The sequence below is a fragment of the Molothrus aeneus genome, chromosome 2 (assembly GCF_037042795.1).
Source record: "Molothrus aeneus isolate 106 chromosome 2, BPBGC_Maene_1.0, whole genome shotgun sequence".
NCBI classification, from domain to species: domain Eukaryota; kingdom Metazoa; phylum Chordata; class Aves; order Passeriformes; family Icteridae; genus Molothrus; species Molothrus aeneus.
In genome coordinates, this window is record NC_089647.1 from 114,065,666 (window position 1) to 114,092,436 (window position 26,771).

The 26,771-nt window shown below is 44.5% G+C and overlaps 1 protein-coding gene across 1 annotated transcript; it reads right to left on the reverse strand.

Moving 5' to 3' along the window:
* Nucleotides 1-892: 892 nt before the first annotated feature.
* On the reverse strand, nt 893-15,435 carry ETS2 (ETS proto-oncogene 2, transcription factor). Its single transcript, XM_066571698.1, has 10 exons — nt 15,123-15,435; nt 12,041-12,112; nt 9,266-9,386; nt 7,559-7,678; nt 6,907-7,107; nt 6,215-6,298; nt 5,315-5,557; nt 4,664-4,927; nt 3,897-4,015; nt 893-2,424 (listed from the first exon to the last, which is right to left on the reverse strand). The coding sequence occupies exons 2-10, from the start codon at nt 12,110-12,112 to the stop codon at nt 2,209-2,211; spliced, it is 1,440 nt and encodes a 479-aa protein (XP_066427795.1). The 5' UTR covers nt 15,123-15,435; the 3' UTR covers nt 893-2,208.
* Between the last annotated feature and the right edge of the window lie 11,336 nt (nt 15,436-26,771).

The window sequence follows — 26,771 nt, forward strand, 5'->3', positions numbered from 1 at the left end:
ACCCGGCCAGCCCATACTTTATTTTCACACAAAATAAATAATTCCCTCAGGATCAGGACCACACGTGGCACTACCCCTGTCCACAACAAGGGGCTGGAAGGGGATGATCTTTAAGGTCCCTTCCAACCCAAACCATTCTATGATTATTTTCCTTTTTTATTCCTTTTGTTCTTTTTTTAATTCCTTTATTCTTTTTTTTTTTTCATTTCCTTTTTCCAGGGACAAGGACAACTGAGGCTGAAGGACAAGGAAAAATAAGTTTGCAGCTGTTTAGGGCTGACCAGGGACCTACCCTCTCAACTCCTCCCATTTAGAAAGGCACATTCCCAAAAAAACCCCAAGCCCATGGTTTTTCACAGGGTGACTACATCAAAAGCAACAGCAAGACACAATTTGGTAGAAAGATCAAGAGGCTTAGGGCCAGCATTATTTAACATCTATATTTTTCACTTTTTATAAGTGTGGCAATGTTTCTTGTCTGGAAGGTGGAGGGATGAAGAAGAGGATGATGCAGACAGCAGGGTTCCTCTGCACAGGATAGGAACAGTTCAAGCTAAAGTTGTCTTCCCACCTGTGTTTTTCCCTATCTTCCCCCACCTCTTTCACACCACAGGGCTGCCAGTTTTCTTTCAGAGGCACAACACAAAGGTGTTAACTCGAATTTCTATCCAGAGAGAGTGGTTGCATCCATCCAGCTCAGCTCCAGACCAGCCTCCACATTCTTGCAGTATTTTCTCCAATAAGCCCCAAGCCTGGCTGGTTATTTTCTTTTTGGGTTAGTTTTTTCATCCTGCAGTTGTTGAGGGTGGTGTGAAGGGTGGACAAGGATTGAACCAACAAACAAACAAAGAAGGGACTCTGAAACTTTCCAGATCAAAAAGCACACACAAAGTTTTCTTTTCAAGAGGTTTTAATGAAGAGTCATATTTTTAAACCTCTCACACTGTACAACACATTTAACTGTACATCAAGCTCAGATAAAAAATAAAGCTTTCTTACAAAGTACGTTTTTCCAGTGATTTTTTTTCTTTTTTTTCTTTTTTGCAGTAAAAATAGCTGCTACATAAAACCCTCCTGATCTTTGAAAAGGAGTCACAGTTATTTCCAAAAATAGAATTCATATTTTAATCATACAGAATAAACTGCAGGAAGAGACAAGTGAACTGAAAAAATAAGGCTTGTATATAAATTTTTTTTAAAAGTACATGCATAGAAGTTGAAAAACATATGCCATTTATAAAGAAAAAAAGGTAATTTTACCCATATTAATATTTTTATTTTTCAGTTACAGAAGAAACCACAAACAGGCCCTTTTATGTCCCAGAATACAACATTAGTTTCCTGTAAAAATGCCAAAATGCACAAAGAATTGCCAGCTTCAGTCCTGGCAAAATCCTGAGCCTGAACCTCCCTCCCTGCCCCCCCCAATGCATGCACACTGAGCATAGAACTTCTGCTGTCTCTCAGGCCAATTAAATATTTGCAGAAGGTTGTATATCCTAGACAAACATGAAACCCCCCCCCTCCCCACATTTGATAAGTTTACATTCATCCTATTTCAAAGCACACATACAATTAGTTGAATTTACACTATACAGTATCTGTTAAATAGGAACATCAGAGTTTCCAAAGGAATCACAGAATATATACAAACTGAATATTGAAATGGTATGATTTTCCTTCCCTTCTTTTAAAGGGTGGGGTTTTTTTCTGTTAACAGTTGCTACATCTGGTTTTGCACACGAGAGTGTTTATGTACCTATGCAGCAAACTTCTGGAGTAGTAACAATAATAATAACAATAACAAAACGTGCTTTAAAACAAAACTTTACCGGTTCTCCTTACTGCTCATTTCAAATAAATTAGTTTGTGTTTGTTTTTAAATAAACTGCATGAGGACGGCGGTGTTTCAAAAACATCCCAGCCAGAGCTCTGCTGGGTTTCTCACAGCCAACCTTTGGTTCCACAGCCAACCCATCCTTCCAGGGCAGTGTCAAAGCGCCGCGTGGGGCAGGGCAGGCAGCTGAAACGCTGCCCCCAGGAGCATCCAGGGCTGTGCCCACTCCCCAGAGCCCCACCGGCCGCTCCCCTCCCACAATGGATGAAGCTCCCGCTCTGCCTCCCCCGAGCGCGGCGGGCCGGGCTGCCGTGGCTCCCGGCCATTGTCCCCGCCGCTGGTGACTCCAGATCCACTGCCAGGCTCTGGGATCAGTCCTCGGTGTCGGGCTGCACGCCCAGCATGGCGTGCAGCTCCTCGGGGGCGTAGCCCAGCAGGTTGTGCAGGTCGCACACGAAGCGGTACACGTAGCGCTTGCCCGACGTCTTGTGGATGATGTTCTTGTCGTAGTAGTAGCGCAGGCCCCGGCTCAGCTTCTCATAGTTCATCTTGGGCTTGTTCTTCCTCCTCCCCCAGCGCCGTGCCACCTGCCAGAAAGAAAAACTCATTGAAAATTTGTTCATCTTTTCTTCTTCTTCTTAGTGGCTGATTAAAGAAACCCTTTCTCAGTCAGAGCGTTTTATTTGTTTTGGGTGGCCCAGCCTCGCAAGAGAGGCGTTGGTGACTGATCCCACAAGAGACCTCAAGAGCAGCTCCAGGAGAAGGTGGCTGACAGCAAAGTAGAAGTTGGCCCAGAGTCAGGCAGATTTTTCTCCAAAACACCCAGGCTTGAGTTTCAAGCCCTGGGAATCATTTGTTTAACTTAGGGTGAGCTTGAGAGTTCCCCCATAAGCCTTTGGTGTTGTTATGCTAAGTTGTCCATGTTCCACTGCCCTATTGGTTTTTGTCCAGATTTCTGCTCCCCTTGCTTCCCCTCTATGGTTATTGTTCTAGAATGTTCTACCCCCACTGTATATATTGTTGCTTCCCCTTTATCTCAGGTCTGAGGATCCTGCCCCTCATTCTGTGCTCCACATTTGTTGTTTTCACCCTTTAATAAATTTTCTTTTGGACAACTCCATTGGAACCCGCTCCTTCTCATTTTTGCCAGCCTCGCCCTGAAGTCAGAGAACCTGAGAGGTTTGTCACAGCCATCCTCACTGTGACAGACACCAGTTTGTAGGGGATGGGCCAAAACATGCCAAAGGAGGTCAGGTTTAGGCAGAAATCACAGAATATCCCAAGCTGGCAGTGTCCCACAGGGACCAGAGTCTAATCCCTGGCCCTGCACTGGACCACCCCGAGAAACACAGAATATCCTGAGCTGAGAGGAGTCACAGAATCAACCAGGCTGGGAAAGACCTTTGAGATCAAGCCCAAGCTATGACCCAACACCACCTTGGTATCCAGACCATGGCACTGAGTGCCACATCCAGTCTTTAATCCTTAAACACCCCCAGGGACAGTGACTCCACCACCAGTGCAGCTCCTGACCCTGCACAGGACGAGCCCAGGAATCAGAGAACACCCTGAGCTGGAAGGGACCCCCAGGGATCCAAACCCAGCTCCTGTCCCTGCACTGACACCCCAACAATCCCATCCTGTGCCTGAGAGTTTTGCCCAAACACTCCTGGAGCTCTGACACAATCTGCTCTCTCAAAAAACCACTGTTTTACCACTGATTAGCTATCAGGCAGCAGGGGACAACTCTTTACTAGAAGTTCAATGCTATGAAGTCCCTTGGAGTTCATGATTCCTCTCCCATCTTCTATCTTTTTTTTTTTTAATCTAAAAGTTTCACTGGACTTTTTATGCCATCTCTTAATACAATAATTTTCCTACTGGAAACAGTATCAGAACATGAAAATGCATCACTTTTATGAATGAAGTTCCCAAAATACTTCAAAAGCAGCACTACCATCTTTGATGTGCAGCTAAATACACATTATATCCAAGACTGGGCCCACAGAGGTCAGATCAGACCCCAGTATCTTTGTTTTCACTCCAATTAGCCACATACCTCATCTGGGTCAGCAAGTTTAAATTCCCATCCATCTCCTGTCCAGCTAATGAATGACTGACAGGACTTGTCAGTCAGTAACTCCAGAAGGAATTGCCACAGCTGGATAGGTCCACTGCCTGTTGGGAAAGAGGAGACAGAAAAACCACAAATTAATACCTCTGCCAGCTCTAACCACAAGCAATGTATGTGACCAGACTTGTATCATAGTCCTGGTAATTAATCTGATTTATCTTTTTTATGGATCAGAAAGAAACCTAAGGTTTTACTCTATAGCACAAACCTGCTATTACCCATGGGAAAATGAAGTCATGTTTTTCATGGAAACAAAGGATTTGACAAAGTTCTGGCTTTCCCTCTCATATGGATCCTTTAACCCTCACTCCCACCTCCCAAACAGCTGCATTTTGAGCTCCAGGGCTTGTCCTGAAGTCTTTGGCTTGGCAAACATCCTACAGGAAAAAACCAATTTCAGCAAGGACTACAGCAACAAGGCCTTAACAACACCTGTGGGAATTTCCAAATCCGGGAGATTTTGTCCAAGCTCCCCTCTTTTTCAAACAGATCAAAAAGTCCATTTGATTTTTACTTGATCTGACATGCCTGCCTGTTCTTGCTTTGGGTGGATAATGCCCAAGACTTTGTTTAGTAACATTAAAAATCGAAATTATTTGTGACTAGTGGTCTGTACCTCCCATGGCACACACTTGGAGGGAACACTGATGTTACATTAAAAATAGGAGTGACCATTTTGCCTCACCACTCACCAGTAAAGCCAGCCAGGATGGCTGCTGGTATAACTGGTTTCCCTTGCTCCACAGGATCACTCCTCTCTTGAATGTAGTCTTTGAAGGACATGGTAGGTTTGCTCAGGCACAGGGACTGGCTGCAGTCATCCTCAAAGCTCTCATAGGATGGCACACGCTGCAAATCCACCAGGGAGGACTGGCTGTTCCAGGACTGCAGCATGGAATCTGAGCTCTCATAGCTCTCAGCACCACTGTCACTGGATTCGTGCTCTCTCAGCTTGCCTTCATCACATAAAACACAATAAATAAAATACAAATATAAGAATAAATATAAAATAAATATATATTTATATATAATTAATTTATTTATATTAATATATAACTATATATTATAGATATAAAATATATAATATAAAAATATAATATATAAAAATATATATAAAATAAATATATAAATATATAAATATATAAAATAAAAATATCTATAAAAATAAAACTATATATATATATATATATAAATAAAAATATAGAAAAATTAAAATAAATAAAAGACAGTGTTGATGGTTTCTTTCCCTCAATCCAGCCTATCCATATAAATCATGCAAAGGAGGAAGAGGCATTCAGATCATGGCCTTGGCCCCTGTGGTTATCATGCAGATAACGACTCACCAGAATTATCCATCAGCAAATTGAGATTGTTCCTTGGGAAATCTTGGTTTACTGCACAGTAGTTCACACCAACAGCATCTGCTTGGGTTTTAGGGAACAATGGGAAGTCTTGTTCTGGGTTGAGGAGATTCGGTGCCGTGGAAGTCTGACAGACGTCAGTCAGGAGACTGGGTTTGGGATAACTGAGGGGTTTAGGGTATCCAGGCATCTGCATTCCATAGGAATTCTGATCTACGTTAACAGCTGAAAAAAGAAACCAAAGAATTAGATGATTTTTCCCCTGGAGACGCTTAAACAAACTAATACACTAAATACACCAAATCAGATTCTGCAAATCCCCCTCTCTAACTTGCCAGCCACAAATGCCCATTGTTCATTCTTCAAGGAAACTACAGAAAAAAAATTGGGGAAGTTTTAAGTGGTTTTGAGCAAGGCTCTCGCCCATTAAGTGGTGTAATCAGGCTGAGCTGAAGCCTGACTGTGGCAGAATAAAACACACCATCAATCAAACAATCCGAGGGAGCCAGCACTGCATCCCACACACTCCCAACAGCTCTAGCACACTCCCAGAGCCTTTAAAAAGGCCTGAACAGAATTCTTGATGCTTCTCAGTTTTTGCCTGTTTGCTAGAGATGGGAGTGGTTATTGTGCTCCACAGATGGAGGGCTTGGCATAGCAAGAGGAAATTTCATTTTCCCAAAGCCTTTGCTCTTCAAACGATTTCCGATATAAATTAGGTGACAATTGAACAATACAAGGAAAGAAGGCTGGAGCAGCTGAAGTCAAATGTTCTCCTCAAGCACAGTAACTATTCTGGTGCTTTTTGTTTCTACCCTGAATCTGTGACATGCTCAGAATAAACTGAGAGATGCAAAAATACGAATTTTTAAAAAAACTTACTTAAGGAATTATTATTGACCCAGTGAGGAACTGAGGTGAGGTGAGAGTTCTCCACATACTGATCCTGTGTTTTCTCTTGGCTGTCTGGGGACAGGAGAAAAGGAGAAAATTTGAGTTTATAGTTTTAAAGATCCAACCTGTATGCCATGGAAAGCTCCTGACTCTTGGGAGTATTTTGGTACGTTCAAAAAAATTTTAGTGGCACACTCTATTTGTACTGCATTCTCTCTCATGACAGAAATCAAAAAACCCCAACCAACTTCCAACAGCCTTTAAAACCATCATTACCAATTGAATTTTTCCATTAAACTTAAAAACAACAATTGCAATGTTCTTTAAGGTCCAACTGTTGGTTAACCTTGTATTTATGGGGTTAACTGTTTTATTTATGGGGTATTTACAGTGGCTGTACTCCAATCTCACTTATTCCAATCATCTTCCCAAATAAAACCTGCCCACAGATGTACTCAGCCTGCACACAGAATGTCTGCAGCCATCTGCATCTGTGCTTGGCATACCAAGGATGTACTGACAGTGCTGATACTGCTGTTATTAAGCAAGTTTTAAAGTTCATTTTGAGTTTTCATATGCAATAAAACCCTTCATAGTGAAACCAGTGTTGAAATCGAGTCCCATTTCTGTTTCTGTTAGGAGAGCCCTAAACCAAAAGCTTTTTCTGGCTCTCTAACTACCTTTTATCATCTGTTCCAGGTGTTCCCACAGAATATCACCAACATAGTCAGGTGCCAGTTCCAGGAAACGCTCCTTGCCCAGGTTGCACAAGTCTTGGCCACTCATAAGAAACTGATGGAAATTCACATTTGCCAAGCTGAACTCATTGGTAGCCCATGAAAGCCACTGGCAAACTTGCTGTTCAGTCCACAGCCAGGGATCTGCAAGACAGGAAGGGTCCAACATTTAGAGATAACTCCTGGCCCTTGTCAAATGATCTTCCTTAGAAAACAGTGAATTAAAAAAAACCCTAAAATTGTTTAGCCAAGTTATTGAGTCCTGAATGAATTCAGAATGAATGTATTCTTGAATTTATTAAAAAAAAAACCAAACAACCCAGTCCTCTCTTTTCTTTCTGCATTCACTTGCAACCAGAGATGTCCTCAGCTTGCTTGACTCTCTCCTGCTGCCAAAGCATGAGCTCTCCATGCACCCATTTTTAACACCAGCAAGTCTGGCCTCTCCAAGGCAAGCTGTGCCAGATTCACATAGGATCCATTCTTGTATTTCCTACTGACATCATTCTTTCCTTTTCAAAGAGCAGCTATTCAGCCTCCTCCTTAGCATTAAAAGGGAAAAAAAAAAAAGAGCTTATAAATAGCAAACACTTACTATTTGGGATACCCAGCCGACACTGTTCCTTTGTGAAACCACTGAAAGTATCTTTCAGGGCCTGACTCATCACAGCCTTGCTGCACGGGGTTAACAGAGGCAATTCACAGTTGTTCGACTCTGCAAGAAAAGAAAAGGGGTGGAGGGGAGGAAGAAGACACATTAACTTCAGGGCACTGAAAGGACTGATTGGCTTTTACTATTTGAAGAATTAAAAAAAAAAAAACAAAAAAACAACAACCAAAAAAAAAAAAAAAACCACCACCAAAAACATGCTAAAAAGTTGGTGTTTTAAAAGAGATCACCATGCTCTAAAATCTCTGTGCTACCCGTTTGATAAGATTGCATCACTAATTAGAGCTTTGCAGCTTTCCATGCATAGATCCTTATTTACTCTCAGTAGTTACATAAAGTGCCTTTGTTGCAGGAAAACTTGATTATTTTTTAAGGGAAATGAGACTGCTTATTCCTATTTTACCACCTATAATTTGCCTGAGACTTCTTTGCAACTCCAGACAATCTTTATTTAATTTGAGAGCTAAGTAACTGACAGCAGGGCTGTGAAGAGCCAGCTTGCACTACTCAACACTGCATTTCAGACCTTATCACATCTCATCACCCAGGCACATGGTGCAATGGATTATTCCATCATCTGGACCAAACAAGTGTGACTGGTAACAAGCTGGGGGTGAATAATGCATCCAACCACAAAGCTGGCACCATTATATATCAGTAAAAACCACTGATCTACTTCACTGACTTTCAAATTTACAAGAAGATCCTATTTTAGGGATAAATTCAGCTCCCACTCAGCTCTTCTTATTGGTCAATTTTTACCAGAAGATGCCTCACTTTATCACAGAAAGATGTCACAGAATGGTTTGGGTTGGAAGGGACCTTATAGCCCATCCAGTGCCACCCCTGCCATGGGCAAGGACACCTTCCACTGTCCCAGTTACTCCTGGCAGATTCCAAGTCAGTTCAGAGCTGTGCAGCTCTTCTTGCTCTCCCAGACTATCTACAGGCTGCACTTGTGCTTAACTTCTGCTTTTACCACACCCTTCCTAACATCTGCAAGCACTTGCTTTGCTGACCAGAGCAGGTGACTGATTAGAATCACACTAGAACAAAGGACCTGTGGTTTTCTGGGTTTGAGGGCGTGAGTTTTTTTTCCTTTCCCTAAGGGGAGATAAAAGCAGCATCAGGTAAAATATCTACATTTTGTCAGGGATTTTTGACAAGGATATGTAAGGCACTCTTGGTGGGATACTGACCTACACACACACACAAATAATTAAAAAAAAATCTTAAAGCATCCCTACCTTATTTTTTAAAGTATGGAATAAAACATACTGGGATTTAACACCAGAGAATAGAAAAGCTTTCAGAATATTTGCACTTTAATTATGGTTGAGATGTTGCAAATTTAAATACATTATAACCCTCTTTTTAAAGATTTTTAAACTCTTAGCTCTGCTTAAACTCCTACTGTGGCTTCTTCCATGAAAAATCAGTCTATTAGGCTACTGCATCCCAGCTCCTATTTCCTTTCAGTATAGAAAACAACACCTATCCACAAAGAAACTCACATGAATAAAACCAAGCACGTACACAGAAGTCTGTGTATTAAACCACCCAGGAAATGTTAGTTAGACCCCAAAAATTTCTGCTCTACCAAGTGGACTGAGGAGCAAAGTGAAGATTTACCATAAGAAGTGGAGTCAAATCCTGTTGGCACTTCCTGAAGCGTTTGGTCTTCACTGAGTGAGCAAAAATATCCAGCAAAAAGCGAGTTGGAGCTGTCAAAGGTGTCAAACGCTGGCTGACGCTGCAGAGGAACAGAATAAACACAGAACCACGTCAGCATTTTGCTGGAGAGCTGTGAACTCCTCTGCTAGGAAGTGTCTGGGTTTGGTTTCCTAGATTTGGAGATCATGCACAACCACTACCTTGAATGAGCCAGCTCTGAAATGTAACCACAATGAGGGCACAGCTTCTGCTACGTGAATAAAACCCACTGAGAACAAAACCCACTGATAAGGGCCCTCGAGGTGGGGGGTGTTCTGCAGCTTACAGTACAGCCAAATCAAGATATTCTTAGGTTTATTTCCTGTAATTGAGGCTTTTAACAATAGACAATGCACATGTCTGTATAAATACATATTTATTTCCAGGTACATTTTAAAGCAATCTTCATTTCCTTAATCCTTTAAATTGATTATCCACTCGATGAGGATTTGATGGCAGATCAGGAAATTATGGGAAAACTGCCAGTGCAAAACCTACAGTAGATTTAGGAATTTGTTTTTTTTCTTCTAAAGGATAAAACTCATCTGAACCACATCAATTGGAGCTACACAGCCAGCTTTACAGGACTTGAGGAAGGATGTTGCAGCAACTTTTACACTTCTGCCTTACTGGATTTGCCAGCAACCACATTTTGAAGTCTTTCAAGTGCTCAGAGGCTCAGTGAAACACTTCTGCTTTCATTTTATAGCAAAGGATAAACAAGACTGATAAAAATGTTCCAGATAAAAGTGGGTTTTACTGACATACTGACATTCAAGAAATATTGTTACATTTTGAAAACCTAACTCCTTTCAAACTCGACTTGAGCCAACTGTGTATGCCAGAAATATTGGTATGAAATTACTAAATTCCCCTCAACCACTTTAGTCTTTGGGGGGCAGAAGGAATGTGAGCAGAGGAGGAAATAACTTCAAAAACAACTTATGAAACTTGCTTGTTAGTCACAGGGAAACCCTATCTGCAACATCATGAGGCAAAGATGGATAAAAGTCGCCACTGAGATTTTTTTTCAAGCACCTGAGGATAGAACATTGCTCTGGAAAGCTGCAGCTGGCCCATGGCAGCTCCTGCCCTTCAAGGAGCTGGAGACAAAGGCAACTTGCAAATGTTTATTTGGTTTGGGCAAACACTGATTTGCCAGTTTGTGCCAAAGGAGTGGATTTAGCTGAGGACAAGGCAAGGATTTTTCAGAGCAGTATTCACGTGCAATGCAAAATGCAACCTAAACTATGTTCCTGGAACAGCAAATTAGGATTAATTTTCCCTCTCATTCCCTAACTTCTCACATAAAAATCTCCTGGCCAGCAGGGACAAATTGTGGAGCTCTGTTTGAGGCACGCCCTAAGTCAAAGACAGCCCTTGGAAAGGCTCATGTCTGAATAAAACAAGTTAATAACATCTACCAAATCTGCTGGTAAAAGATTCTTTATACATTACTAGATAAAAGCTCTGACTCATCTCTAGTACCTAAAAGAAAGGGCAAGTTCTTTCAACACAATCTGGAAACTCCTGCATTTTGTGTAAATGACCCTTCTCCTGAGTCACTGGAAAAAATGCTGTGGCATGTGAATGAGTAAAATCCATACCGTGCTGGTTTCATATTTCAAAAGGGAGAAAATTAATGTACAAGCATGTTCTTCATTTAATAGTAGTAAAAGAGGAAAAACACAATGCAGGATGAATTCTGCTCGTCCTATCAGTTTCACAACTACTTTGTTTGGCTTTTCAATACATGTAATTGTTGCAGAATGAAATAAAATGGAATGTGAACAGCCACAGCAGAGCAGAACACAAATCTCTGACTTAATTCTATGACAACTGAACACTGAAAAACTCCTTAGGGTAACCACTGTGTTAAGAGCACACAGATGTTAAGTTGGGGATCTCTTGGATTTTTTTGTGGAGAAAAACAAAGGTTAAGAGGGGACATAAAGCATCAGAGCAGTGAACATCCCAGAGCCTCACTGATTCTTCAAACCATGGCCATTCCTCAAAGCCACTGAGAGCAGAAAGGGTCTCCCTAACCTTTGCATTGATCAATGCTGTGTAAAAAGCAACTTGGGGAGGGGGAAAGCCCTTCCAGACTGAACCTTTATAGTCTGCTGACCTCAGTTTGTAAATTCCTTTCAAAACAAGGTAACAGGCACAGTCTACCTAAAATCAAATAAATGTAATGATTTTTGGAGTTATTACAATGTATTTGGCTTCCATTAATAACAGTTGGAAGTGAACAAACTACTTTTAATCCAAACAAGGTTCAGGAAGGTACCAAACCTGACCAGTTCTATCAGGACAGGCCTCTGCCAGTCTCATCAAATTAAAGATCTCCTGCTGTCCATCCTTTAACCTTTATTTTGGCAGAAGTTCCACCAACACCAGCATATCTGAGCTCAGTTCTTGCTACCTCTTTTAAATTTAGGGAATGGAGAGAGGGAGCCTTGCTGGGGGAGAAGGTTGAGGGTTCAAGATTTGCACCTTCCTATCTCAGTCCTTCTTTTCACATCTCTGTGGAACTCAGTGGGAATACTCTGGCAGAAGATTAGGGGGGAGCAATGAAACCTGTGCTCACTTGGCTTGTCCAGTTCCTGTTCTAGCACTGCAGGAACACAACAGGAGCACTGGCTGGGAGCTGCCCCAGCTGGGCTTGGGAGCTGACAGCTCCAGGGCACTCACCTTGAGCATTCCTCTGTACATGTTGGACACAGGAGCTACTTGGTCCATGTTCCTGAGCCCAAAGTCACTCATCTGAAAAAGGAGAGGGGTCCCATTAAATGCACAGCCAAAGGAGGAGGAAGCAGATGTTACCAGATGTTACCAGATCCAGCTCTGGCAGTGAGATGCAGGGAAAGCTTTTCCAACATCCCAAGCACACAGGGCAGCTCTCACCTTGTTTTTCAGCTGGGAGAGCTTTCACAGAATTTGTGTTTGCCTGCAAAGCCCACAGAAACCCCCTTGCCCCCTGAGTACCTGTCTCTTTGGGCTATGCTCCAACTTTTCACCCATTATCTGAGGTAATCAGTTTTGTGTTATTTTTGTGCCCTCTCACAGGCCATGTATCACTTCAGACTTTGGCTTTCAGAGGAAGAGGAGTGACACTGTGATACACCTTCACCCCTTTATAAATAATCAGAGAAGCCAATTCCCAGGGTCCCCAACCTCCTGCCTTGACTCCTTTACTCCAAACCACACTATCTTGTACATTTTCTAAACACAGGATTAAAGCATTTATAAAGCTTTAGAGGGCTTAAGATTCAATTGAAAAGGGGTTTATGCAGTAAAATACCCTTTTTAAAGGGCTGATAATGGGACCACTATCAATATGTTCATGCCACTGAAGTGAAACCTTTATCATATTGCCTTTATTACCAGGAACAGAGTTGTGTGAGGCCTGTGTGACTTTTCTCCTGTATATCACTTAAGGAGAAGAGTGATAAGATTCATATCCAATGGGAAAGATCAAACATAAGGAATAAAGCCAGTTTTATGGCCATTGTTTAGGTTTATCATGATGCTGCAGTTCAGGTACCAGTGAATGATACCTTATCAAGCTACACTCTTAATTTTCCTTCCCTTTTTTTCACAGCATTGGGTGAATTCCCTTGCTCCACAGCAACTGCCTGAAAACATGCACTTGTATTTAAATCACAGAGGACACTATCAAGATTTCCACAAAAATGTGGTCACTTACTACAAGCCAAATCTATCACTCACCATGTTGACACAAGGAAAAAAATCACTTTCAAATTCAGAAAAAAATCGTAAATTAGGATCTTAACAAAATAAGCCCAGCTTGTTGAAAATGGCAACACATTCAAAAGCCGTCCATATAAACAGACAGGAAAATAAAAACATCCAACAGCCAAAGACAAGGAACCCTTTCATCCTTTTAAATAGCTGATCACTTAAAAATAAAACTAAAGAAAAAAAAAAAATTAAAAAAATAGTAAGAGTCCTTAACATGAAAGGCCTATTTCAACTTGACTGGGCCTTCTAATTGAAACAAAATAAATCAACTGACACTGAAAAGAATATTCATTAATGTTACTCAAAAAGTGCAATCTACTGAATGATGTTTTTCACCTCAAACAGCACGTACAAATATTTGATCTAAATTACACATCTCATTGAGCAGCAAAGAATTTCACCCAGCGTGAGTCTCACTCAGCAAGCATCCTAATCTGTTCATTAAATTTGCCACAGTTTAAACAACTGTTTATCCTTGCATTTGGCTGGGCTTTTTAAAAAGTATATAGCAATTTCCAACACCCTTTGTTTTGCCTTTGAATTCTGCTCTGGTGGCCAGGGATAACTGGCTTGGGGATTTGAGTATTTGAGGAAATATTCTATGTATATTCTGTAAGTTGATGTCTGATCCCTGGTTAGGAGTACAAATAAGATTCCTGGCACTCGTGGGCAATTCTGACCTCTCCACAAATCCTGTTAGGCACTTCCCCGTCCACTAAAAAGGATTCTCTCCTTCCTGTCTTTTTTTTTTGTTTGTTTCTTTGGAGACGTTTAGGGCCCTAAGACAAAAGGTTTATACCAAGTGTTGATTACACGGCATTGCTCATTAACCCAAGCCCGTTTTTCTCCACGCTGGGTTTGTTCTGAAGGAAAGCTTTGGAAAAATGAGACCCTGAGCTCTGGCTGAAAAACACATGGAGATCCTCAGCATGTTCTGCAACCGAGATATCTCAAGCAGAGGAATTTCTAGACCCTCTGCGCATCCCACATCAGCTCTCTCCCCATCTGCAGCACAAATTTCCAGCCCTGAGATTCGAAACCCTTACAGACAAACAGAGCTAGAAAGGCAACGTGGATTGGCACAGAGGGTTAAAGCTGCCTTTCTGCTGGACTTAGAAAGCTGCTGGGTTTTTTTTTTTAAGTTCAGAAAAGCCACTACGGCCCGACACGGTGTGACTGGGCCTCACCTCCAACTCCTCCACTAATGCTGGTGACTGCGACTTGCCAGCTATAATTGGTTTAACTGGCAGGACACCTTCCTCAACACCCCCGCATAGCTGAGTGGGTGAACCAGAACAGGGTCAACAGGATCAGGCACTTATTAACTAATACTCCTGAATTCTGATCGCCGTCTTTTCAGAAGCAGCCAGGTGCCTGCCCACAGCTGGGCACAGCTGGGCAGCATCCACATGGACAAGGGAAGCGCGCTGGTGGCTCTGGTGTCTCCCCAGTGTTATTCCTCCTCCTTGATTTTTTGGGGAGTTTTTTTAGGGGGGATAGCGGGCTGGGGGGATATGATGCTGGTTGTTGCTCTTCTTTTCAATGGCAATTCTTTCAGGGGAAAAAACAGCCTTCTTAAGAAGAGTGTAGGAGAGAACGGCGTGGCCCGTACAGCCCCCGAGCTCCGCCGGGAGCCAGCCCGACTCCTCACACACATGACACACGCTTCGCCCACGTATAAAAAACTTCGGTGGGCAGATCACACAGCCCAACGTTTCGGTTTTCTCTTTTTTTTTTTTTTTAAGTCCCTTTAAACTCCTAACCAAATCCAGAGCGCGCTGCCCATTAACCCCTTCCTGCCGGGGCCGCGGCATCCCCCGGGGGATGAGCCCATGGCCGCTCCCCTCAACCCCTCACGGGCCCGGGGGAGGCCGATCGGGGGGTCCGGGGCTGTGATCGCCATCCCCGGGGAGAACCCGCGGCGCCCACGGGTCGGGAGCACCAGCAACGAGAGCTCCCGGAGCCCCCATGAACCCTTTTTCCTTTTCCCCCCTCCGTCCCCCCGCCTCACCTGGCCCCCGATGCCGGCGCTCCTGCGCTCCCTCCCCGGCGGCGGCCCCAGCCCCACACGCGGCGTCCAAAGGATCGAGGCGCCGCTGCCTCTGGGCGAGCCAAAATATCCTCGATGCGGCCGCGCCGGCCAACAACAACAACAGCAGCAGCAGCAGCAACAGCAACGCTGATCCCGGCGGAGAGTCCCGGCCAAAGTAGGGGGGCACAGAAAGGGCGGGATGAGGCGGGCAAGGCAGGCGGGTGCCCGCGGTGCGTGGGCGCTGCCGGCCGGGCCGCGGGTGCGGGCGGCCCGCGGTGATGCTGCGCTGGTTCCGCGCTGGCTCCGCGGTGGTTCCGCTGCCTCCCGGCTCCGCTCCGCGCTGTGCCGCCCGACCGCCCTCGCAGGCGCTCTTCAGCGGGCGGGGGGAGGCGGCCGGACCCGCCTCCCTCAAGCCCGGCCCCTCCGCTTGTTGTCGTCGCTGGTACCGGCTCAGCCGCGCTCCGCCAGCGCCGGGGATGCCAAGAGCGGCTCGGGGAGGAAAAGTGGGGGAAAAAAGGTGTTTTATGTCGTTCTGACAGACGGATGTTGTTTTTTCAAAATTTTGTTTCCTCTCCCCTCCCCGGTTATACGTGAGATAATTCATGCTGGACGTTTTCCATGCTTGTTTTTTAATTAATGCCTCTGGTCGAGATGGGTGAGATTGGGAGGGTTAACCCCTAAAATTACAAATGGAAATGGTCTATTTGGACTATTTCTTGAAGAATGAATTTCTTGAAGAATTAATTTCTTCACAGAAAGGCTGATTAAGGCATTAGATGGTGGAGTCACCATCCCTGGAGGTGCTCAGCACTCGGTGCCATGGTTTAGTGCACTGTCAAAAGTTGGACTCGATGCTCTCAAGAGATCTTTTCCACCCTGATTCTATGATTTTCCTCAGCAAACTGCGACACTCGGTGCTGTGGAACTTCAGGGATTATGTCATGTCGCACCTTCCGCAATTATTTTGGGGAGTTCTTAATATAAAACGGGATGCGGCGCGGCAAAGCCGCAGCCTGCGAATCGCAGAGCCTGACGCTGCAGCCTGTGAAACAGAGTTGGCGTTCCTCACACCTTGGGAAGAAAAAAAATAAAAATTGGTGGCCCTTGGAAAGTTGCAAGGAGCTCAGTGACACCAAAATGTAAAGTTACTTTCTGCTGAATTTATTTTGTCCAAGTGAGTTCCCCCTGGTTTTGTGGACAAGCAGGTCTGGGTGGCTTTTCTTAGTTTGGAGCCACCTAACGTGCCTGATTCTCTTGCCAAATCACCTACAAATGATTGGTTTATGGTATTATTTATTTATGATATTATTTATTTATTTTATGATACTAAACACTTTGTGTGCCTTCAGACCAGGGACCCATGTGCCCCTCCCAGCTGGCTGACCTTTGGAGCCACCCTTTCCTCTTGCTTCCCCCTTGACTTCCCTGGATTTGCAGTGAACACCAGGGATCCAGACTGCACTTAGAATCAAGCTTGCTGTTACACCTTGCTTTATTTAAAGTCCCATTTCAAATTAACACTTGTGTCCTAGGGTTGTAACTTTTCTTATAATAAGAACCCACTAACTGCTATTTTGCAGCTCCTCACCAGATTTCAGCTGATCCTCTATCTTTGCCTGTGAATATTTTTGCCACTAAAAAGCCACAGTTTCTTTGGCCTTGCTGGTGCAGTTGTCAGGGCTCCCTCCTGTATCTTCCAGCTATTTCTGGCTGTAGCAAAAACTGGATTTTTTTTTTCAGTGTTTCTTTCAAACTCCTCAGAAAACTTTCTCCTTAGAAAAGCAGGATATATTTCATCCCTTAGGGTCAAATGTTACTGGGAAAATTGTGACAGTCTACTTTGAGAGGCTTAAAGATGTGTCTTGATTATGCCAATGACATTTCTTACTCCAGGAGAACCCTGATCTAATAAGGCAACATCTGCTATAATCCTAGGGGAAACCATTAAAAACTGTATGTCAGCTGCATAGCAATTTTAATTATAACACTGACAAAAACAATTATGACACCCTTTTTATAGGGGAAACATCTGTCAGAAAGATAAGATGAAAGGCTGGGAGTTATTTATTTCTTGCTAAATTAACATTCTGGGACCCAGAGCAAAACTGTTAACCTGGCCATATTTTGCTCTATTGAAAGGTTGTATTTTTAGAGCAGTTCTTCTTATGTAAGAGTATTTAAGTTCATTAAATTTTACTTATTGTTAGTGTAGAAATAGACTTCATTAGAGGTGGTTTGTGCTTAGTGGGCTGGATGATGTATGAGGAGGGGCTGGGGGAGCTGGGTTTCATTAGTTTGGAGAAAAGCAGGCTAATGGGGAATCTCATTGCTAATTTCAACTCCTTAATGGGAGGTTGGAGCAAAGGGAGAGCCAGGCTCCTCCAGAGGTGCACAGTGGCAGCAGGGAAAATGCCAATTCGATATTTGGGAATGAATATTCCCAGTGTGAGTGAAAGCTTCATCTGGGGGAGTCTCTGATCTGGAGTGGCCAAACCCAGAGCAAGCCCAGCATGTCAGAGCAGAGAGCTGAAACTTTCCTCTCCAGTCCAAGTTCCTCTTTAATTCTGTGTCCCCTCTGCACAGCTCATTTTCAAAATGTCACATCGTTAACTTAGAGAGTCAAAGGAAAAAAATAGGTTTGGCTTGGTTTTTGTTTTGTGCCCGTGTGTTTGGTTCTATTTTAGGAATTGTCCATCCTCCTCACAATTTTCTGTGGTTTTATTCCTGTGTGTGTTGGCACTCTGTGAGCCAGAGACAAAAGAGGGAATTAGGTATCAATTTAAGGATAATTGAATCAGCATCTAGCTGCAATCTTCTGAAATATTTTTTCTGATATTTTTGCTTTATTTTTTTGTAGGAGTGAGGGAAAACTAGCTGTGGTGCTCAAGAGTGAAGTAGCTAGGAAGGGAAAAGGAAAGAAAACTGGTAAAGAATAAAGAAAAAAACATTACAAAGTTGTCTTTTCTGTGGTAATCTACATAGGTAAGACTTTTTTCAGTCCTTCTCGATCATAATTTTTTGTTTGAACGAGGACCTATGCTGAAAGTGAGTTCTAGTTTGTTTTTTTTTTACTGCCTTTCTCTGCAACAGTGCCTCAGAAATAAGCACAAGAGTTACTTTCTTGTAGTGAATTTAAGTAAAGGAACCAGCTAGATTATTTTGAAGTACCTGGCAATGGATGGCTGTCCAAGGGGATTATTTGGCCCCATATTTCTGATCTGAGCAGCTGCAGGGCTGAGCTCCTAGGAGGGAGAGAAGGGCAGCAGCTGATGGTCAGGGAAATGCTTCACTGCTGTCTGCACACCATCTTCTCACTGGGGACAACAAAGAGGGGGAATAAGATGCTAAAAATGCCGAGGTTTGAAGCGTGGAGGGGGAATGTGAGGAGGCAGGTATGTGGCAGGGCTGCATTGCAGCTCGGAGCAGCTGTGACTTACTCCTCCAGAATTCCTCTTGCGCCACAGAGGGACACACAGGGCAGTGAAAATCCCTCTCGTGCTGTGCTGGCCCTCATCTGCATGTTGGCTCAGCTCCTCTGCCTCAGGAGGTTTGGGGTGCACGTGTTCCTTCTCCTCCTCCTCCTCCTCCTCCTCCTCCTCCTCCTCCTCCTCTTCCTCCCTTCTCTTGGAGCAGCCCTTTGCTGGGAGCCCCAAAAATTTCTGGTGGGCTCTCATGGTCCAGAAGAGCCCTGCACGTCCTCCCAGTGCTCCTGGCATCCCTGCAGCACCAGGGATGCCTCCTCCAAAGAGAGTTTGCATTCAGCAGCATAAATAAACAGAGCCATCCTGAATTTGAAAGGAAAGGCTGTATATTTGTGCCCCTAAAAAAGACAATTAACAATGAAGCTCCAGTGGTGGCGGCCGGCTGTAAGTTCACAGAGTGAAGGGTCTCAGGAAATAACATCTTTGAAAAATAAAGGCCCAGCTCTCCCAGCTTGAAATAGCAACTTCAAACAAGGCACTGTTATGGTTGAAACAAAGGATGAAACTCATTTACTCTGCCATTCAAACTCGACTGAAACAAAATATTTATACAGGTTTGGGGGGGAAAGGGGGGGTGTTGGATGGCTTTTCAGTCAGACATAGATTGTTCACTGAAATAAATTGTTCAGCTAAAAAACAAAACACGGCTGCCTGTCCCCACTGGAGGGTTCTCCCCACGGTGTTTGGTGCACAGAGTGTGACCAAGGTAATTTCTGCGAAGGCATGGCCGTGAGTCACAAAGTGCAGTGTTATTTGTGTGTGTGTGTCATTACTCTGAGCACATGCAAACCAACATGGCTAATTACTGCCCAGAAAAAAAAAATAAATACTGTGTCAAAGTTTGAGCAGCAGCAGATATTGCTACATTTTGCTCTTAATAACTCTCAAAAAAATCAGGTGAACTTCCATCTGCATAAAATATAAAAATTTGAAGTGGTTATGCATCTGCTTGTTGGGTTTTTTTAATTAAGTGAAAATTTTGCAGGCCTGCCTCAAATAATGTTGCCAGTGGACAGGAGAGATGCCTAACACATGAACTGTAGGATGATGCCTCATATGATTGAAAAACCTAAATCTTTACCTTTCATACTAAAGCAGAAGATTAGTTGTTAAATTAGCTAGTGTTTGAGAGATTGCTCATACCATTTTGGGTGTATTTAATTCATTTCATGCAGTCTGAGGCATAAAACAAAAAGCACATGTTAATATTTTAAGGCCAAGTGTATTCAGAAACAACAGAGCTTAATAATTGCACTTGGATGGCTGGGTTCAAAAAAGTATGTCTGAGCTTCCTTTAGCAGCAGAGCTTTTTCTTTTATTCCCTGCTGGTTTCATTTAAGAATTACTTTGCTTTGCACAAGCTTGTGATTCTCCTGGTCAGCTCACTAATCACTGTGATGTGCCCTTCAGTGCAGTGAGGGCAGGAATTCATCTTGCTGGGTGTGGGCCCCTTTTTTCTTCCCCCCTCACCAAAAAGTAGAGGGGTTTGGCATCGTTGTTCTGTGGCTGTTAAAGTTGTGTGCTGGCACTTAGATAAGGTGTGACAGCTGTTTAAAAACTTTGCCTTAGCCCTAGGTGTGTAGATAATGATGTTCACAGCACAGAGTGTGAGAGCTTGTGGCTCAGAGCTCTGTCACTGCTGCTCTTGTGCTTCTCTAAGTGGGAACTGTCCCTGTGAGCTCTGGGAATATTTTTGGAACAGTGACTTAAGATTATTTTTTTCATGCTGACATATTCCACTGTGTGTCAAGGCTTGAGCCTTGGCATCGTAGAATTTGTTCATCTTTTATCTTTTCTTTTGCCTTCTTTATTATTCTCAGCTGACTTCATTCTCTGTCAGCAGGAGCAGAGGACAGTGAGGGCAGAGCTCCCTGGGGCTGCAGCTCCTCCTGAGGGACAGCTCTGAGCTGTGGGAGAGGGACCAGGACAGGATCCTGGCTGGAGCTGGGCCAGGAGGGGTTTAGGTTGGATTTTAGGGCAAGGTTCTTGCCCAGAGGGTGCTGGCACTGCCCAGGCTGCCCAGGGAATGGGCACGGCCCCGGGGCTGCCAGAGCTCTGAGCCTTTGGATAGCGCTGCCAGGGATGCCCAGGCTGGGCTTGGTGGGGTATCCATGCAGGGCCAGGAGCTGGACTTGGCTATTCCTTGTGGGTCCCTTCCAACTCAGGATATTCTGTGATTAATCCCTCACCTCCCAGAGCAAACTCCCACTTCTCTTTTTCCCCTCACTGATTTTTGTCTGTGGAGCTGTGCAAGCCAAGTGCTGGGCAGTGGCAAAACTTGTGGCACTGAAAGTGAGAACAGAGTCATTTCTAATCACTTGATTCCTTCTGGTAGTGACTGCCATCATTTCACCCATGGATCCCTCTTACTGCATGTTCAGTGCATAGACACAGCCTCACAAAAAGCACAGCAGTGACTCTCTTTGTGGTCAGTGAATAAGAATATCTCTGTTTACACAACATTTTGAAATTCATTCCGGGCAGGTGCTGCGTGTTGGGACCTGAGGGAGCTGGGGTTGCTTAGCCTGGAGAAAAGGAGGCTCAAGGGGGACCTTGTGGTTCTGCTCAACTCCTGACAGGAGGGGACAGCCAGGGAGAATCAGGCTCTGCTCCCAGGGAACAGGGACAGGACAAGAGGAAATGGCCTCAGGCTGTCCCAGGGGAGGCTAAGGTTGGACATCAGGAGGAATTTCTGCACTGAAGGGCTTTTAAGCTTTGGAGGTTTGGAGTCTCCATCCCTGGAGGTGCCCAAGGAAGGCCTGGATGTGGCACTCATTGCTCTGGGCTGGTGACAAGGTGGGGATGGGTCAATGATCTTGGAGGTCTTTTCCAACTAAATGATTCTGGGATTCTGCTGGGACATGTGTTTCTAAGTTCTAAGAGTGAGGGAGAAGTTGGTGGCTTCTCTCCTGACCCAAGCAAAAAATCAGGAGTAGAGCACTGTGGTGAGGAGCATTCATCCCACTCTGTGTTGAGGAGCTCAGCCTGAAGTGTTTGGAGCAAAAATTCATCTATTGAGTGATTTTGACTAAAATAATCCATATGTCACATCTACATCCTGTTTGACTTTGACTAAAATAACCTATATGTCACATCTACATCCTGTTTGATTGACCTCCTCTCCTGCTGGAAGACTGCCCAGGCCTATCCATGAGGGAATCCAACCCTACTCCCACAGAAGTGGGAGAAGCAAAGGCAATGCCAGGTTCAGCTGTAAATGGATGAGAAAATGGTTGTGTCCACTGGTGCCTACATTGGCAGACTTGGAAAACTGCCTGTGTTTCATTCACAGCCATCTCTGGGAAGCTCAGTTCCATCCTAGCCAAGCTGGCTGTCTTTCTGCTTTTACTCCCCCAGGGGCACAATGTCAAATTAGTCATTTTTACAGGAGCAGGGAGCTTTAGAGCAGCCCCAACATATGTTCTCTGGAACACGGACAAGATAAATTCACTTTGTACAAATACAAGCAGCAGTTGCTCTATCTGTCCTGCTTGCTTTTTCCTTTTTTACAATGGAGCAGGTGTAATGCCTGTATCTGTTATCAGTATCTAATATGGTTTGGGCAAACAAGGAATTGCTCACGTTGTCTAGGTGTTGCACACAGGCCATTAGTCACCCTGTCTAGTGCTTATCACAATTCAAAAAAACAACATTTGGGATGAGTCATTGAGATTCATTAAAGAATATCTTTGTCACAGCAGCAAATGAGGGAGAAGTATGGAAGGGATGGGCGGGGGTATGTTTAATATTTGTGGAGAACATAAGACATATGCTGTGTACCAAGATCTTGGGAACAATCCTGGTTTCACAGGCTATTATTAGCAGAGCAAAAAGTGAACTTAGTTGTGTCGAACAACTCTAGGAAGCAAATTCTGTATTCGGAGTGTGAAATAATTCACTTTTTTTAGGGGCGGGCTGGGTTATAGGGTGTGATATCCCACCCCAGTGTCCAGCTGGGGCCAACCCATAAGTCTTGTTCCAGCCTGTGTGCAGCCCTGTCAGTGTCAGAGGTCCCAGAGCACTGTGGTCCCCTTGCCTTGCTCATGTTCCCAGCAGAACAGACATTCCTGCAGGGTGTGACAGGGCCACTCCTGTGGCCACATGTCCCTGTCCACTGTGGCCACTTGGTTCTGTGTGAAGTTCAGATGCTGCAACCACTCAGCAGGGCCTTAGTGACACACAGGATTGGTGGCACTGGCCAGCAAACACTGTGAGGGGGACAGGCTGTGCCAGGCTGGCATAAAACAAGGGGAAATAATTTCTTTAGCCCATGAGAATCTGCTGGACCTTAGGCATTAGGGCTTTTTCCTCCCCTAGGAACAACGAAGTCAGTCTCAAAAAAACCCTTTGTGAATTGTACTTTGAAAAAAAACGCAACAAACAAAGTAAACCCAAGCTGTGGTGGATCAAACCCTTGTATTCTTTTTGCTCTTTTAAAACCTATTTTATTTTTTTATAAAACATGTTTTCACTTTGAGTTGTCTTTTTTCACAAACAGCGGGTTTTGGTGGAGCCCTGGACACACCAAGCAGAGGGAGGGAGCGCTGTGAGCAGCTCCTCTCCACACAGATCTCCATGAAGAGTCTTCCCCAGTGGCATGAATTCCCCTCTGTGGGCCAGATGTGCTTTTCTCCTCGCAGGAGATGAGTGTTTCCATGGCTGAGCTGTCCTGCTGACAGCACTGAGATTTCTGGAGTCACTGCTCACTCCCAGGTGTGAAGTGGATTGCTCTCTGGCCTGGGGCAGATAAGCAGCCACGGGACTTTGTTGCTGCTTCTCCCAGCATTGGAAATCTTTTAATTAGGAGTGAAATAAACTGCCCACATTGTTCCTTTCTTTCCTGTAGTGCAGTCTCTCTCCTTTGTCTCAGTGCAATCTGGTTTTCTTAACGTGGCTGATTCAGAAAGTAAGCTGAGGGTTGCCCAGAAGTCTTTAAATGAGAATATAGATTTTGCTATGATCTTTATGGCAATAACTCAGTTTCTTTTTTAGCAATGTGATAAGTTATTGCCCCTCACATCCCAGCTTTCACTCTGCATGGAAATTGAACTTTGGAAGCAATACACTCTCAGGTGCTGTGCAGGGGAGCTCTGCTGATTCCCGTTGGCTTTCTTGGAGCAGAACCTGCATTGTTTTAGTGCTCCTGAGTAAACCCAGGAGAAACTGGAGTTGTGTGGAGCTCTTATCTCAGGGGAACACACACTTTGGCCAGGCAGGAAAAAAATTGAACAGATTTTTAGAGGTAGGGATTTTGATCTCACCTTCCTTAAATTCCTTCTGTGCTTTCCCAATAACCTGGCACTTCTGGGAACCCAGATCCAGCGTGTGCCAGGGTTTATGGTTGGCAATTATCCTTGAATACCCATTCCCTGGACTTGGACGCTCTGTCTCTTCCCAATGTTTTTGCAGTTTGCACCAAACACCAAACACATTTGGGGCAGAGTTGTGAATCACAGAATCCCAGAATCACTGAGGCTGGCAAAGCCCTGCCAGCCCATGCAGTGCCAGCTGTGCCCCATGGGCACCTTGTCCCCAGCCCAGAGCACTCAGTGCCACCTGCAGGGGACACCTGCAGGGCTGGGCACTGCAAAGCTCCCTGGGCAGCCCCTGCCAAGGCCTGAGCTCCCTTTCCATGGGCAAATTGCTGCTGCTGTCCAAGCTGAGCCTGCCCTGGCCCAGCCTGAGGCCGTTCCCTCTGCTCCTGTCCCTGTTCCCTGGGAGCAGAGCCCGACCCCCCCGGCTGTGCCCTCCTGGCAGGGACTTGTGCAGAGCCACAAGGGCCCCTGAGCCTCCTTTGCTCCAGCCCCAGCCCCTGCCCAGCTCCCTCAGCCCCTCCTGGGGCTCCAGCCCCTGCCCAGCTCCGTTCCCTGCCCTGGACACGCTCCAGCCCCTCCAGGGCTCTCCTGCAGGAGCAGAACTGGGCCCAGCCCTGGAGGGGCTCTCAGAGCCAGCACAGAGGGACAGATGATGCTTCCAGAATGGGACTTGCTGGACTCTAACCCATAAAGCCCAGCATTCATGTAGTAGCACCATCCTCATGTAAAAAACCAAAAAATCCCCAAAAAAACACCCAAAACCAACAACAACTACAAAAAAAACCAACCAACAACAACAAAGAAACACACCAAAAACCAAACCAAAAAAAAAAAACAAACCCACAACCAAAAACCCCCTTGGGGATTATGTAGAAAATGTCCCATAAATCCTTAGCAGTGCATTGGCTTCCCACAGCTGATATTCTGACATTAAAACCTCACCTCACTTTCCTTAGGTCTCTGTATCCTGTGTTGTTACACGCTCCAGTGGAGAGTTTAGTTGCTGAGGAAGAGGTGCAGGGATTTTAAATGAGCACACTCCACTCCTTTTGGTGTTCTCAGGCATGTTGAAAACACCTAAAGGAATTTAGTTTTTCTAGGATATTCCCCTCTTCCACCTCTGTGTGTATTCCCTTGAAAGGAGCACGTCCCTAAAGAAAAAGTTTGTTTACCAAGTGATTATTCCAGGGATTCTTGTTTTCTCTGCAAGGATGTGTTTTAGCTTGGATTGAGCTGAAGGAAATGGGAGTCACGGAGTCACTCAGGCTTTTTTTTTTTTTTTTTTTTGTTCTGGCTTCCTGTTTCCCCCAAACAACTTTTGAACCATTTGGTCAATTGTAACTGAAGCTGGGAAGGATCTCCTGTTCTGAGGGAAATAAAGCTCTTACACATCTCAGAAATAAGAGGCAGCAGAGCAGATAAAAGACACCAGAACTTGTGCCCCCACAGAGATAAAGGCAAGAAACGTGGGGTCGGCTGTAGTTGTTTCCAGAGAATCACACCAGAAATAAATGCTATTAACAGGAACCTTTGATCAGGGCTCACATTTTACCAGGCCAGAGATAAGAATTTGTGTGTTATTAGAGATGAGATAAGGCCCTCCAAGACTCAGGGCTTGGGAGAGCAGCATCACTTGTTCTCCTGCTGGCAGAGGGATGTGCTGCTGTGGTGAGGTGTAATATTTACCTCAATTCAGGGGTTGCTCAGCCCTCCTTGGGCTCTGCCTGAGCCAGTTCTCCTGTGGGGGTGTTTGCTGAGGTGTGAGAGACCTGTGCTGCTGTCTCAGTGTTGCCTGAAGAGCACAGCCCTGAGGATCAGCCTGAAATCTGCTCCAAGCCTACAAGTGGTGGGGCTGCGTGACTCCACGAGGAGATGGCAAATGGAAACATTCCTAGAATCACAGAAGTGGGGAGTTATGGAATGGTTTAGGTTGGAAGGGTCTTTAGTGGAAATGCCAAATGCCAAATCTGGAACATTCCTAGAATCAGAGAAGTAGAGAATTATGGAATGGTTTAGGTTGGAAGGGTCTTTAATGGAAATGCAAAATGGAAACATTCCTAGAATCTGAGAAGTGGGGAGTTATGGAATGGTTTAGGTTGGAAGGGTCTTTAATTGCCATCAATTTCTACCCCCTGCCATGGGCAGGGACACCTTCCACTGTCCCAGGCTGCTCCAAGCCTTGGCCCACCTGGCCTTGGACACTTCCAGGGGTGGCAGTCCCCAAATTCTTTGGGCACCCTGAGCCAGGGCCTCCCCAATCTTACAATAAAGATGTTTTTCCTAATATCTAATCCAACCCTGCCTTCCTTCATCTTGAGCCCATTCCCCATTGTCCTGTCACTACCAGCCCTTTGAAAAGCCTTTCCCCAAAGGAGGTAAGGAATGACTGAAAGTCCTGACTCTCTGAAGGCTATTCCAGTTCCAATAATTATTGAGCTGGCAGTTTCACTTGGGAGCCCATTTGGCAGATGGCCACTGCTATTGATGCTTGGGTTTGCCAGATCTTGCCAGGAATGAGTGATCATCATGGAAAATGGGCACCCATCCATGCCTAGAGAGTGAGTCACACACCTTCTTTCAGGAATACCATTAATGCCTTCTGGTTGATTTTTTTTCTTTTTTTTAAGGTTGGGATTAAATGTTTGAGATAGTATTTTTTGTTTGGTTTAGATGTCTGTTAATTTTTATTTATGTTATAGTTTGAAAAGTTGTGAGTTTTAGAGTATTTTATTAATAAACTAAAAAATGGAGTTGTATTTTTTATCAGGCTTTTAAAGGATAAATTGTTTAATTAAGAAATGATATTTAAATTATTCTTATTTTTAATTTAA

Coding starts and splice junctions, on each gene's coding strand:
- ETS2 (XM_066571698.1), bottom strand. CDS start 12,112: ATGAGTGACTTTGGGCTCAGGAACATGGACCAAGTAGCTCCTGTGTCC. Junction 7,679..9,265: donor ATTTGACTCCACTTCTTATG/GTAAATCTTCAC, acceptor CTTTTCTTGCAG/AGTCGAACAACTGTGAATTG. Junction 6,299..6,906: donor CCTGGAACAGATGATAAAAG/GTAGTTAGAGAG, acceptor TCCTGTCCCCAG/ACAGCCAAGAGAAAACACAG.